The sequence below is a fragment of the Henckelia pumila genome, chromosome 3 (assembly GCF_033568475.1).
Source record: "Henckelia pumila isolate YLH828 chromosome 3, ASM3356847v2, whole genome shotgun sequence".
In the NCBI taxonomy this organism is placed as follows: Eukaryota; Viridiplantae; Streptophyta; class Magnoliopsida; order Lamiales; family Gesneriaceae; genus Henckelia; species Henckelia pumila.
In genome coordinates, this window is record NC_133122.1 from 57,439,637 (window position 1) to 57,454,371 (window position 14,735).

General features: G+C 36.0%; 2 protein-coding genes across 2 annotated transcripts; both read right to left on the minus strand.

Moving 5' to 3' along the window:
• Nucleotides 1-8,996: 8,996 nt before the first annotated feature.
• On the minus strand, nucleotides 8,997-11,372 carry LOC140888775 (uncharacterized). Its single transcript, XM_073296474.1, has 5 exons — nucleotides 10,832-11,372; nucleotides 10,468-10,595; nucleotides 9,475-10,333; nucleotides 9,307-9,356; nucleotides 8,997-9,203 (listed from the first exon to the last, which is right to left on the minus strand). The coding sequence occupies exons 1-5, from the start codon at nucleotides 11,370-11,372 to the stop codon at nucleotides 8,997-8,999; spliced, it is 1,785 nt and encodes a 594-aa protein (XP_073152575.1).
• Nucleotides 11,373-11,411: 39 nt separating this feature from the next.
• On the minus strand, nucleotides 11,412-13,040 carry LOC140888776 (uncharacterized). The gene is made up of 5 exons (XM_073296475.1): nucleotides 12,861-13,040; nucleotides 12,507-12,762; nucleotides 12,161-12,401; nucleotides 11,655-12,085; nucleotides 11,412-11,611 (listed from the first exon to the last, which is right to left on the minus strand). Exons 1-5 carry the CDS (start codon nucleotides 13,038-13,040, stop codon nucleotides 11,412-11,414), a joined length of 1,308 nt encoding a protein of 435 aa, XP_073152576.1.
• Between the last annotated feature and the right edge of the window lie 1,695 nt (nucleotides 13,041-14,735).

The window sequence follows — 14,735 nt, forward strand, 5'->3', positions numbered from 1 at the left end:
TCTCATCATTTAAAATTTGTATGCTTGCGGGATTCATACAATTTAGTCTAAAACATGCATACAACGATAATATCATATATTATATAGGATGATCGATTCCATTTCTAATCGACCCGTGGTTGCCAATCACGAGTCTAAGTCCAATCCTAGGTAATATGCAAGTATGCAATGCAATCCTATTACATTGTGCTTCCAATTTATATTTCTTCAGTCTTTATTGTCTGCTGGGCCCACCTCCGTCTTCAAATCTTCATCTCCCACTAAGTCTAATGTATTTACAATAAATAACTATGACAAGTAGGGGATACATTTTAAGGGGTGGGAACGGGCCATAAACCAGACCCACTTTTATTACATATGACAATTCATATTGAGCCATAAACCAGGCCCATTAATAAATCCAACAACAATAAAAACAAATGTAAATTCCCTAACATACACCTACAAAATTGGTCATGGCAATCGATCATCCTTATCCAATAATATTTAATTCAAAATTAATTTATTGGATAACATGCAATGACAATTAAATTTAAAAAGGATAAAATCATATTCCATATATAAAATCTTATTTTACATACAAAATCATATTTTATCTTTTTATCAAATAAAATCATATTTTACATATAAAATCCAATTTTATACATAAAATCATATTTTACTCAATATTTTCATAAGATCATATCTTATCATCAATTGTACCAAAAATAATTAATTTCATAAAATCTGATTTAACGGATAAAATCTATAAATTTTCCAAAAATTCAAATTTATCCAAAAATCAATTTTAAAATTTTCGGACTCGAACAATTCGATCCGACGCCTCGTGGACCAATCAAAAACAATTTTCGATCGGACCAAAAATAGAATTTTAACATATTAAAATTTTAATTAAAAAATTAAAAATAAATTTTCCCGGGCCACCCGGGACGATCCCGGGCAGCCCGCGCCCCAAAAGGGGCTCGGGCCGGGCAGCCCGTCGCTGCCCCTTGGGTAGCGACGATCGCTGCCCGGCGCTGCCCTGGGCAGTGACCATCGCTGCCCCGGGCAGCGATCCAATCGCTGCCCGTGTTTTTGCCCGTCAAAAAATTTTAATTTTTATTTTGTTTCAAAAACCGAGGCTTAAAAATTTTGTACAATTGATTAATTTAATCGCTTGATCTGAGCAACCTGGCTCTGATACCACTGTTGGAAAACGGTGATCAGATCAATCAGAATTGATACCCGGTGCAGCGGAAGTTTAAAAATTTTATATGGAACGATTCCATATCATGAGTATCAAAACTTTACGATTAAATTGTGCGTGTAAAAATTAAATAACAATTAAATTTTTACCTTGAATCTCGAAACGAGATTATGGACACCAACAGATTACTCTACTCTTGTTGTATATCCCAGGAACTGATGGACGAACAATTTTTCAATCAGGTCCACGAACAGAAGTTTAATCCCTCTGATAGATTGCACTAGAAAATCTATCAGAAGTTTCTACGAAGAGAATTAACGAATTTGATCCGTTAAACCAGACTGCAAATTCAAAATTCACAGGCTGGAATTTTTCGAGCAGAGAGGGGAGAGGGGCGGCGGCCACTAGGTCTCAAAACCCTAGTTAATTTCGAAAATTATGCCTCTGTTGTCTAATTTCTGTACTACAATAACTTATTTATAATGTGGGCTGCTAACAGCTTAGGGCCCATTAGTCATAAGTTCAAGCCTGACAAACAAAGCCCGCATGTTCAGAAATTAATATAAAATTCATCGTGACTCAGATTGATAAACCAATTTCACCAATGTGCACAGAAACCATTTCTGCATCTTTTAGAGTCAAGATAAATTTTCTGAATCCGAATTCAGTGATTTCCAAAAATGCCCATCCCTATGTCATTTTAGGAAATCTTACTCTTCTACTCTGATATAGGAAGTTCCACTTCTTTATTCACTAAATTTAACTCTTTAAATTTAATTATCTCAACGGGGATTAAAAATCCATTACTTGTGTGACCCTCAATGGTTCAGGGATACAGCTAGCCGTGGGCTCACAACTCCTTGTGACTCGGAACAACAATTTCCGACTTGCCCATCGAATCATGGTAAGAGCGCCTAGCAACATCGCCCCATGATTCCCTAGGTATCACTGATAGTGCCTGCAAGAACCAATAGATTTTGGTTAGCGTACAGTACGGTCCCTTCATCCATATATCCCGATCGAATCAACAACCATTGGTAAATCGAGAGTCGTTCGAGATTCGATAACTATGCAATACATCTTGAAGATCAAATAGTGACATCGCATGTGCTACTAAGAAACCATTTCTTAAAACACATCATGTACTCTGGCCAGAGATTCGTCACACTAATATCTCCTCAGATTGCATAGGATATCCACACTATCAAGTATGTGGTGAATCCTTGACAACAAAGCATCGACTCCTATATGTGTCGTAACTGTACCCAATCCCGACACCTGACGACCCCAATAGAGTCGGTAAACGAGTCAAAGCACAGTACTAGCATATAGAGTCTCAATGATGTTTCAAGTAGTAAGGACTAATGGTGTACAACCAAAACCGCGGACTTTATCCACTCGATAAGTGATAACCACTTGGAAAGTCCGGATAGGGTAGTTCGATCATTCATCGTATGAATATCCATTTGCATGCTTTGAACATCTCTATGTTCCATACCAATGAAACGTGGTACTCGGCATCGCAAATGCTAGTCTCAATCTCGAGCGATCCTTATCCTTATTAACGGATGGCTCAATCGACTAGGAACTGTTTAGAATATACAGTGACTATAAGATGTGTTTCATTATAGCCATCCCCATGTGCCACCACATCTTACATACACTATAGTATATTCAAGGTCTTCATCTAAACATCTTATAGTATGTCACAACATAATAATATGATAAAATATAAAGTAAACGCCATTATAAAAGTGTAAATTATATTAAACAAAAGATTGTTTATACATAGAGTCATCAAAGCCCTTAGCCACAAGTTGGCTCACCGGGCACCCACTCTTTCAAAAATCTGTGGAATTCCAGGAAAAGAAGTGGATCAGCTCATTCTTGGCCTAGAGTTTCTGGAGGACCATAAACCATGGAAACGCCTTGAAAAAGGAATAGAGTTTATGGCAAAAGAAAAGACTTGGAGGATTCAATAAGAATTCTACGAGGTGGAAAACCAAGAGAATTGGATAAGGAACAATCCCTTAATCAGATTTGAAAACTCTGTTTACAAACAGAGGAAGAAGCAATTGTTGAAATTAGTAAGTCATAAACATGATTTACTAGAACGCATTGAAGAAGTAGAAATGAGTAACCATACTCTACCTTCTGAGGCCTTAGGAAAACTAAAGGTAAATAGTCTTAATCGGATTACTAAGTTACAACACAGTCTGTTAAAAATGGCGGGGCCATTTAGTAATCCCTTTAAAAAATGACAACAAGTCCTTTCTCCATATACATTCCAATAGGGATGTTGTATGAACAATATAAGGCTGAATATTTTGCAGCTTATATTGACTCGGGAGCAGGAATTTGTACAGCAAAAAGAGGAGTCTTCCCTGAAAAATGTGAAGAAGAATTGCCAAAAATTGCTGGACGAGATTTCTCTCGAAGAATTTTAATTCTTTGCAAAAGAATAAAACAAGCAGAGATCCTTATAGAAGGAGCAGGTCAAACACCTTGGTACAAGGTAAAGACACCACCAATCTATTTCCATGATATAGGAGCTAATATCCTGTTAGGAAATAACTTCTTACAAATGTTTAAAAAGTACACACAAGACAATGAGTCAAGAAGACTTATGTTCTACAATTTGTGATCATAAAATTATCGTTCAACGACTCAAGGTTGCTTTTTATCGACAAATACCGATAATATTTCGCAGCGAGCGTGGTGATAAAGGACAACTTTTTCACCCAAAAATGAAAGATCCAAGAAGGTTTGGAGAAACCATGTTGAAAATAACAACAGAACAAGAACTCCAAACAGAGGATATGGAGCTTCTCAAAGTAACTCTAAATCACAGAGATATAGAGTTAGAAAATAAAGTATCCCTTGAAGATGTCAAAAACAGGCTCAAAGAAAGTTACAACGAGCATCCTTTGACATGGTGGGATAGAAATCAACTCAAAGCCAGTCTTACTCTAAAGGAAGGCAAAGAGTATGAATCATCAGATATAAGTCTATCCCAATGTACATAACAGATCAAAGGGATATGAGAATGATTATCAAGGAACATTTGGACCTTGGTCTAATCAAAGAAGGAGTTTCACCATATAGCAGCCTAGGTTTTCTGGTCAGAAATTATGGTGAAATAAAAAGAGGAAAACCCAAGTTAGTTATTAACTACCAAGGTATTAATAAAATCCTGGAATTTGATGGGTACTTCATACCCAGTAGAGAACATTTAATTAGCTGTGTACGAAATGCTAGAGTGTTCTCAAAATTTGATTGTAAGTTTGGATTTTACCAGATTCGAATGGAAGAAGGCAGTAAGAAATTCACAGCCTTCTCTACACCACAAGGACATTATATCTGGGAAGTTATGCCTATGGGATTGGCTAATGCACCCCAAATATTTCAAAGAAAGATGGATAATCTTTTTAAAGATTATTTCAAATTCATGTTTGTTTATATTGATGATATTCTTATAGCATCAAAAAACATAGATGAACATATTAAACATTTAGAGATTTTCTATAAAATTTGTACACAAGAAGGACTGGTTTTATTTGAAAAGAAAGCAGTCATAGCAACAAGGAAAATTGAATTCCTTGGAATTGAGATTGATGAAACTGGAATAATTCTACAACCTTATATTGTGGAAAAGGTAAAGAATTTTCCAGATAAACTCAAAGATGTAAAACAACTCCAAAGTTTTCTAGGAGTAGTTAATTTTGCAGGGATGTTCATAAACAATCTGGCAATGTATAGAAAGGTGTTTAGTCCTTTGTTAAAAAAGAATGCAAGGTTTATATGGACCGATGAATATACTAAAGGGGTGAACCAATTAAAGAAGATATGTAAGAATCTCCCAAAAATGGCTATACCCGTGGATGAAGATGATCTGGTGTTATTTACAAATGCCAGTGACGAATGGTGGGCAGCAGTTCTTACTAAGATCACTCCGGATGGAGAAATACCATGCAGATACTGTAGCGGTCTTTTTTCAAAATCTGAGGCTATCAGATGGCATATCAACGAAAAGGAATTTTATGCAGTTAAAAGGGCTTTTGAAAAATGGCCATTATTTTTACTTGCTAAAAAATTCACTTTGAAGGTTGATAACACTCAGATAAAAGCTTTCATAAGGAATAAGATTGAATCTAAACTTGAGAAGGTCAGGTTATTAAGATAGCAAGCTTTATGTCAAAATTATATTTTTGATATTGTTATTATTAAATCTCATGAAAATATTCTTGCAGATTTCTTAACAAGAGATGAAAGGCAGTGACGTAGATTCCATCATGGAAATGCAGAGGCATCTCAGGGAACACCTTGGGTTGCTTCAAACCGAGTTCAACCAGCTTGTCATAAGTGCCGATATGGCGGGCAGGTTACAACAAGCTGATCGGATCAAAGTATCCAATCGAATCACAGGATGTATGCAAGCTCAAACTCAACTATGGGCTGCTATTCAAGGGCCAATTATGCGTGCCATAGAAAAAACCACTGGTTTCTCAAAAACAAGAAATACAACCACTGGTTGTAAAACAATATGTTGAGGATTCTAATACTCAAGAAACAAGCGCTAATCTATCATCAGCTTTTGATGATCTAGATAAAGCAACAATTGATGAGGATAACTCATCAAGTCAACCCTCCGCCTCTGGGGTAAAAGAGGAAGAGATCAATCTTAGGCCCCACACTGACAAGGGCAAATCTAAGATTGATACTAATCCAGCTGTAATTTCTCTATTTCAGGTTTATCAACAAAGATGGGAAAAATTAAGTACAAGAAGTGAAATCAACCCGATCACTTGCAGGGTTGATGTTGCAGGAATATATCCAAGGGTTTGTCTAAAAAACAATGTCAATCCTAAGGATGTAAAGCTATGGTATGAATTTGGGGCTCTAGCCTCAGTTTATACAACTTTACCAGGATTCCAAGAAATATCACAACTACCAAAATGGATTCAGGAATCAGTCCAAGAAACATGGGCAAATAATGATCATTTGTCCAGAGGAGATGTGCTCGAGTTATACTTCTTTAGTGCTGCTCCAGAACCAACAGGGAAAGGATCACACGAGCCCTTTCATTTCATCAAGCTAAGGAGACCTGACATGAATAATCAAAGATTTATCAAGGATCCTATATCTGAAGAAATACCATTGGTGTCCACCTTTGGAGAAAATGAAATTTCAACTAGAAGGGCATGGGGTATTTGGGTTTGTCTCACCGAGATGGATAAAGTCAAGTTTCCGTTCAAATTTTATCAAAATTCTGTGAACGGATCATTCCTGTTAAACACAATGACAGAAAAAACTACGGCTTTTGCGGAAGAACTCTTCGAAAAAAAGATGAACTTTTTGTGGAACAACAAGCTGACGGGGAGTAAAGAAACTCGTCGAAAATTTTGTAACATGGCTCATATCGGAAGATGGTCAGAGAATATCTGCCCAGAATGTCCAAACCAGAAGGAGCCAGAATTCCGAAAAATCTTCAAACCCCAAACGGATCGAAAAGATTTTTTCGAGACAAGTAAAGGTGGGCAGGGACCACCAAAATCGCGTTTTCCCAGGGGCCCACTGCAAAAGCAAAATATGCCTCAACAACAATAAAGAAGGCATGTGAGGAGAATAAATTCAAAAGAAAAAGTCAAGCATGTGACTCCTCCACTAGTAAAAGATGTCATCGAGCATGTGACTCCCACTAGCAAAAGATGCCAACAATAATGGCATAAAGAATTCAAGACAGCTGTAAGATTCCCTGAAGTTTCTCGGTGAAACGAGTGGAACTTCGGCTATAAATACAGGATTTTAAGGAAGCTGAAGACATCGATCATTTCCTTCAGTTTTCTTACAAATAAAACATTGTAATATTTCTCTTTCTATTGTATTAAGTTTTACTTTTATGTATTTCAAGAACAAGGCTACTATGAGTAGCTAAACAAGTTATCTCCTCCTCTTCAAAGGAGATTGATTTATGTAATAATATGTTGTCTGAATAAATTTCCGAAGCTCTTCTCTATCATGTTATTTTATTTAAAAAAATTAAGCTTTTACTATACGCCCTAAGGTAGGAAACGAAATAGGGATGTGCTAACTGCTGCTGAAGGAGTCTGTGTCAGGAACCATCGGTTGCGATCGCGTGGTTTGGTTGTGAGGAACAACCTGTAAAACCCGGTGGACATAACCCGACAACAGTGTGGTCAAAGAGGTATTCTGCTTTAATTTACTGACGGAAGCATGATGGGATTAAACCTTTAAATTTTAAATAGGGAAATAAAAGGTAGAATGGACATTATTTAGTTTTAAGGACAAATTCAAGAAACTATTTAATGAATAAGGGATATATTTGGAAATGAAAAGTGAAAGAGATATAATATAGAAAATGGAAAATATACAGAGATATATTTAGGAATTGTCCCTCTTAGAAGATTTCAAAAAGGTTATTTCAACCATTTAAAACTGTTTTCTAATGGTTTTCCAAAAAAAATTACAAAACTTATAAACTCTGTCTCTTCCAACTACAATGAATTTAAATTGATTCTAATACTCTAAGGATTTGAAATATGTTGTGATGACCTCAATTGTAGTGTAATAAATAACAAGATAAATTTTATTTTATTATTTAAAGTTATCTAAACAATGAAGATACATTTATATCCACAGATTTCAAATCATTTAATCTAATTCAACCTTAATTTATTTGTATTTTAATAATTTATTCAAACACTCATATATAATAATTTTTCCAATAATTACATAAAAATAACACTCCGTGCATCGCACAGGTGGAATACTAGTATATATAAAAATAGGAAAGTATGCTAAAAAAATAAAAACAAGCATTTTTCCGCCTAAAGTTTATTCTAAAATTAGTAAAAATATTGGATAGATAAAAATAAAGATATTGTTAAATTTAAACTAGGTAAAGATAATATTCAAAATAAAAAAATATTATATTATAAGTGATAAAATATGTTATTCAAAAATTTTAAAATATAGTTAATATACGAGTGATTTTTTTAAAAAAATTAAAATATTATTTTTCTTGATTCAACAAAATTGAAATTTTTTCTAATATCTGGTGTTTTGATTAGCAATTATGATAAACACAACAAAGATTAAAAAAATAATATTATTAAGCTATATCTATATAAAAGCAGAAAAGTCTGCTAAAAATAGTTTCTCGTCCAAAAGTAATTTATAAAAATAGTAAAAACATTATCATTAATTATTGAATTTGAAAATAAAATATGGTTAAATTTAAAAGTATAGATAGAAATAATATTGAAGATTAAAAAAAATAATATTATGAGAGATAAAATATTTGATTTAAAAATTTTAAAAAATATATAAAAATCTGATTTAATTTAAAAAAATTAAATTACTATTTATAGTGATCAAACAAAATTTAATTTTTGTTTTTAATAATCTGGTTGTTTTGTGTGTATATATATATATATAAACAAAAAAGTCACATAAATAGAAATAAAAAATAATTTCACGTCCAAAAGATATTTTCAAAAATAATAAAGATATCATAAAATTAAAAAATAAAAATAATATATTATTTAATTTAAAATTATAGATAGAGAAAATATTGAATATTCAAAAAATAAGATGATATTATAAATGATAAAATATTTGATCTAAAAATTTTAAAATATAGATAAAAATACAATTTAATTTAAAAAAATTAAAATATATTTTATCTTGATCAAACAAAATTTAATTTTTGCTTTTAGCGTTGGTTGTTTTGCCCAATAAAATGAAATTTGTACACCAAATTTTATAACACAAAATATTATACAGGAATTTAATATATAAAAGGTAATTGGGAAGAAAGAGCGAAAATAGCTAATTTATGGGCTACACTATTAGCTTGTCTACGAATATGCCCAACCCTTGAAACGACAGGAGCCTTAAGCATTGATGATATTTCCTCTGCGCAACCACCAACATAATCAAGATGTTCCTGATTGGTAGTGACTGCTTGCACTGCCAATAAGGAATCTGATTCAATCTGCATATTTACAAAATCCTTTACATAAAGAAGCCTTACCCCTTCTCGAATCGCCAGAAGTTCCCCATGCACAACAGAAGAAGAGGCATATTGATTTGCTTACCAAAGGCCTGCAGTAAACGGCCCTGGCTATCCCGCACCACACCCCTAATACTGAATTTATTAAGATTAAAATTGATTGCGGCATCTGTATTGAGTTTGAAGCTATTCATGATCGGCGCAACCCAAACACACACCCCACGTTCTCTCTCATGCATAAAATCAGTATTACCAAGATCTTGAACTTTATGAAAATCTGATAGAAGTGCTGAACTCCATTCCAAATCAGCATTAAAAGACACCTTTCGGTCACCATGTAGGTAGGTTTGTTTCAATTTCCAGATGGCCCAAGAGTACATTGCAAAACGCTCAAAATCAACTTTACTTAGATTCTCCATCATCCACAAACAGAAAACTAATGTATTGGCTCCCTGCCCCTTACGAATTAAAGATGCAAATTGAGTAGCCTTCCATAGATGTTTAATAGCACTACAATGAAAGAGAGCACGACATGTTGAATCGTATGGAAAATTGCATAGTTCACATGAAGCATTTACCGGAACATGATGTCTGGCTATGTTCTGTTTTGAAGCGATACAGTCATGGGAAACTCTCCACCAAAACACTCGTACTTTTGGTGGAATCGAAAGGCTCCATAGAAAAGACCACCAATTTTCATTAGGGTAAGAATGTTGATTTATTGGGGCAGCGAATAGATCACTTTGAAGACGACAACCATCTTTGACATAGTACTTACCCTTTGAATCATAACGCCAAAATAATGCATCATTCCTATGTCGTTGAGGAAGTGGAATCCTAAGAATTTCTCTGGCGACATAAGAATTAAAACGATTCCAGATAGAATCTGCATCCCAGGAGCCATCCTTAATTAATGAATTTACTGTAACTTCCCCGATCCATGGCCCAACAGAAAACCCCAACTCTGATTGCATGCTAGGAATCCATCTGTCCTTGTAAATGTGAATAGACTTCCCATCTCCAACCCGCCAAAGCAACCCACTTACTAAGAGTTCTTTACTCCAAAGAGGGGACCGCCATATATAAGATGGATTGCTACCCAGTCCCGCGTCCTATAAAGAGCCATGGCGAAAATATCTACCTTTTAGAACTCGGCCCAACAAAGAATCAGGGGATCGACAGAGACGCCATAACTGCTTAGCCAAGAGCGAACGATTGAATTGTACTAAATTCATGAATCCCAAACCCCCTCGGAGTTTCGAAGTGCACAAAGAACTACAAGATTTTCAATGCATTTTACGTCTTCCATTCTCCACACCCCACCAAAAATTCGCCAATTCACATTCAATATCTTGACAGACAAGAGTAGGGATCCTAAAACAAGACATAGCATAGGTAGGAATAGCTTGAAGTATTGACTTGATCATAACTTCTTTTCCCCCGTCAGAAAAGCATTTATTACCCCACCCTTGGATTCTCTTGATTACTCGTTCTTCCAGATATTTGAACTGAAGACGTTTACTTCTCATTGAAACCGTTGGTAAACCTAGATATATGTCATGACGTTGCACCACCGGTATGGTGAAGATAACTTTCAAAGTATCCATTACCAAAAGGATTGGTGTTAGGGCTAAAAGACAAGGCTGATTTATCACAGTTGATTATTTGACCCGAAGCTTTATCATAACAGCTGATACACTCTTTCACCCGAGTACCATACTCCAAAGTAGCTCTGAAAAACATCAAACTATCATCAGCGAAAAAGAGATGAGAAATAGATGGGCAAGTGGCAGCAATCTTGACTCCTTTAAACAAACCCATGTTCTCAAAGGAATTGAGTAAAGCCGATAAACCTTGAGCACACAAGACAAAGAGGAAAGGGGACAAAGGATCTCCCTGACGCAATCCCCTAGTCGGAAGAATAGGCCCTGCAATAAGATCATTGACCTTGAAAGAGTAGGAGACCGATTTGACACAGTTCATTATTTTCTGAATCCACATGGGATCAAAACCCAATCTGTCCATAAGAGCTTGAAGGAATTGCCATTCCACACGATCATATGCTTTGGACATATCTAGCTTCAATGCAGCATAACCAGTTCTACCAGATTTTCTACTCCTCATCCAGTGCAAAACCTCAAATCCCACCATTATGTTATCAGTAATCATTCTTCCCGGGATAAATGCACTCTAGTTTTCCTCTATGAGACGGTTGGTAAGAGTACGGGCCACAATTTTGTAGCAGACATTACAGAGACTGATGGGCCTGTAGTCTTTGAGGATCACTGGATCTTTTATTTTGGGGATCAAGGTAACAAGAGTTTCGTTCCATCCTTCAAGTGAATTCCCATCATTAAGGATCCCCAACACTGCATTTGTAACTTCAGTGCCTATAACATTCCAAAATTTCTGATAAAAAGAGAGAAGACATACCATCTGGCCCAGGAGCCTTATCTGGATGCATATCAAACAGAGCCTGACGGACCTCCGTGGCAGTGAAAGGAAGACAAAGATAACGATTCATATGGGGGTGAACCGAAGGGACAATAATCTCCAAAATCCGAGACATATCAGCTGCAGTAGGGTTAGCCAAAGAGAAAAGAGATCCATAATAGTCCAACACAATAGATGCCATACCTTGATTATCCGAACACGAGTCACCATGATTAGAAACCAGCCCCTGTAAAGTATTCTGAGATTTTTTCATAGAAGCTTTAGCATGAAAGAAGCGAGTATTGCGATCACCATCTTTGAGCCAAGAAGCTCTACTCCTTTGATGCCAATATAATTCTTCTTTAGAAGCCAAGTTTTCAACCTCCCTCTCCAGTATATTGACTTGCTCTCCATTACTCGGCCATAAAGAACTGGTCTTTAGATGATTGAGCTAGCTTCTCTTAGACTTTAGCTGATGAGGAATACTTCTGAACTTTGAGATATGCCACTTAGATAGTTCCACTTTACAAGAAGTAATACGTTCCATGAGTGACAAGGAAGATTCGTTAGATCGCCAACCAAATCTAACCACCTCATGACAATCAACCTCCATTAACCAGCAACGTTCAAAACGGAACAACGAGTTAAAACTACCTAGGCTCATTCGGTGATTTTTCTGATCACCACATAACTTCAGCCAAATAGGTCTATGATCTGAATGATAGAACTCCAAAGAGATAGCCATTGCTGTAGGGAACAACAACCGTCACTCCAATGTTCCCACAAACCTGTCTAGCCTCTCAAAAATTGCAAGATTTGATTTTCTTCTATTAGCCCAGGTGAAAAACTCACCTCTACAGCAAATGTCTGGGAGCTCACAAACCTCAAGAGTATCCTTGAAAGCTTTTAGCTGAGAAGGAGCCTTCCTATTACCACCAAGCTTCTCACTATCATAACAGATTTCATTGAAGTCACCTCTTACTAACCAAGGAATGTCCCGTAATTCAGAGATAGTTTTCAACTTGTATAATAGATCCCAAGAAAAATGACGACATGCAGACTCAGGGTGACCATAGAATCCTGTGAACCTCCAAACAGTAGCGTCTTCCTGAATAATACAATCAATATGGCCATTAGAAAAAGATTTAATAGATATCTTGGCTGGCTCTTTCCAAAACAAGGCGAGACCTCCGCTCTTGCCCTTACAATCCACATAAAACTCCCAGAAAAACCCAAACGAAATTTCCAGCTACGACAATTAAACTCTCTCATTTTTGTCTCACTCAAAAACAAGAGAGTGGGACACTTATCGGTGACAAGACGCCCCAATTCTCTGAATGCTCGAGGGTTCCCAAGCCCCCTAGCATTCCAAATTATGAGATTCATAATGATCGGCAACCGTCGCCATAAAAATAACATTATGTGCATCGCACAGGTGGGAATACTAGTTATTCTTAAAAGAAGAGTTGCGTAATACAAGAAACAAAATCTGGAATCCATATTCTCAAAAAAAAATCTGCAAATGGCAATCAATGAACGTACAAAAAAATAAATAGCTTCCAAACCCAAAAACTTTATTAAAATATAAGTAATGCATACTAGGTTGAATGTATAAAAAATAAGAAAAAAAATGGACTAAATTGAATGTATAAAAAATAAGAAAAAAATTGGGTCACCGAGCTATTGAAAAATTAAACTAAATTAAATATATAAAAAATAGAAAAAAAATGGATCACCCGAGCTACGGCTCGGGCGGAGAAACGAATGGCTCCACAGTCCACCCTTGATTTTGCCTCCTGATACGATAAGAAATGGAATGTATGTGTGAAAGTTAGAATGAAATTAGATGAAGTTAGTAGTTAGTTTAGTAGTTAGTTTAGTAGTTAGTAAAGTGAGTAGAAAAAATGTATAAATACAACATATCATGTAACCCATTGCAGATATGAATATGAACGCAACTTCTTCTCCCTCTCTCGAGTCTCTCTGCTATCTTCTCTTTTCTCTCTGGTTCTATTCCTCTCAACTTCTCACATTCGATCGGCGGCAGAAATTGGATGCGATTGTTGAAGCATGCATCGCTAATAATCCAAATGTGGCAGCGGAGAATGACCATCAATCTTCTTCACTTGCTAGCTCTAAATCCCAACCACCGTGGAATCATTGTCCTTCAGTTTGTTCAAATAAACCCAAATCGATGTGGTTGACGGCGCCACGATTCTCGGGGGCGAATTCACTTACTTGGATTTCGTCTATTCAAAGGTATTTTGATTTTTATAATATTGCAGATTCACGTCGCTTAGAGATTGCTTATTTTCATTTGGACGGTGTTGCTTTGGATTGGTATGAATTGATGAATCGAAACCAGTTAATTACCAATTGGACGAGATTCTTGCTGGCATTGGAAAACCAATTTGGTGTATGTGAGTTTGAGGTTTCTGTTGAAAATTTAAGCAAAAATTCTGAAGATGAGAAAAAGATGGAGACGAGTATAGCAACAAAAGTCCAAGGTTATCTTAGTTATGGCTGGGAAGAGAAGGAGAATGAGGATTCGATTGGTAAAGAAACTAATCTCCTGTCGATAAGAAGATTTGACCATCCCCACCTATTCGATCAATTGTTTCAAAGGAATATTGGTGAGCATGAGCCTACAGTTGGGAGTCTTATTAGTAAACAAGAAAATTTTAATGGGGATGCGAGACAAGGTTTCTTGTCTAGTGAGGAGATGAAAATAATTCAGAATGACAAGGTTATTGAGATAGAATCCAACAAGAACGTGCATATTGTTGAAAAGCCAAATTGGGTAGCCTCATCCAGACTTTTGATGACCAAGATCGAGGGCAACAAGGGTCACAATAACGTGAATCCCAGAGATGTCGTGCTCCCATATGAAATGAACTTTGGACAATATAGTGTGAAGAATGTCGGGCGAGTAAACACCACCCACGAGGAAAAGCATGTCACAAGTGTCAAAGATACTAGTGAACCATCAAAGGGGGATGACGAAGCGCCGAAAAATTCAAGCATGTTCTCTCTTTTACTTTTGTTGCCTGCATCTTTTTCTCATCTTGTTGCACAGAGTTC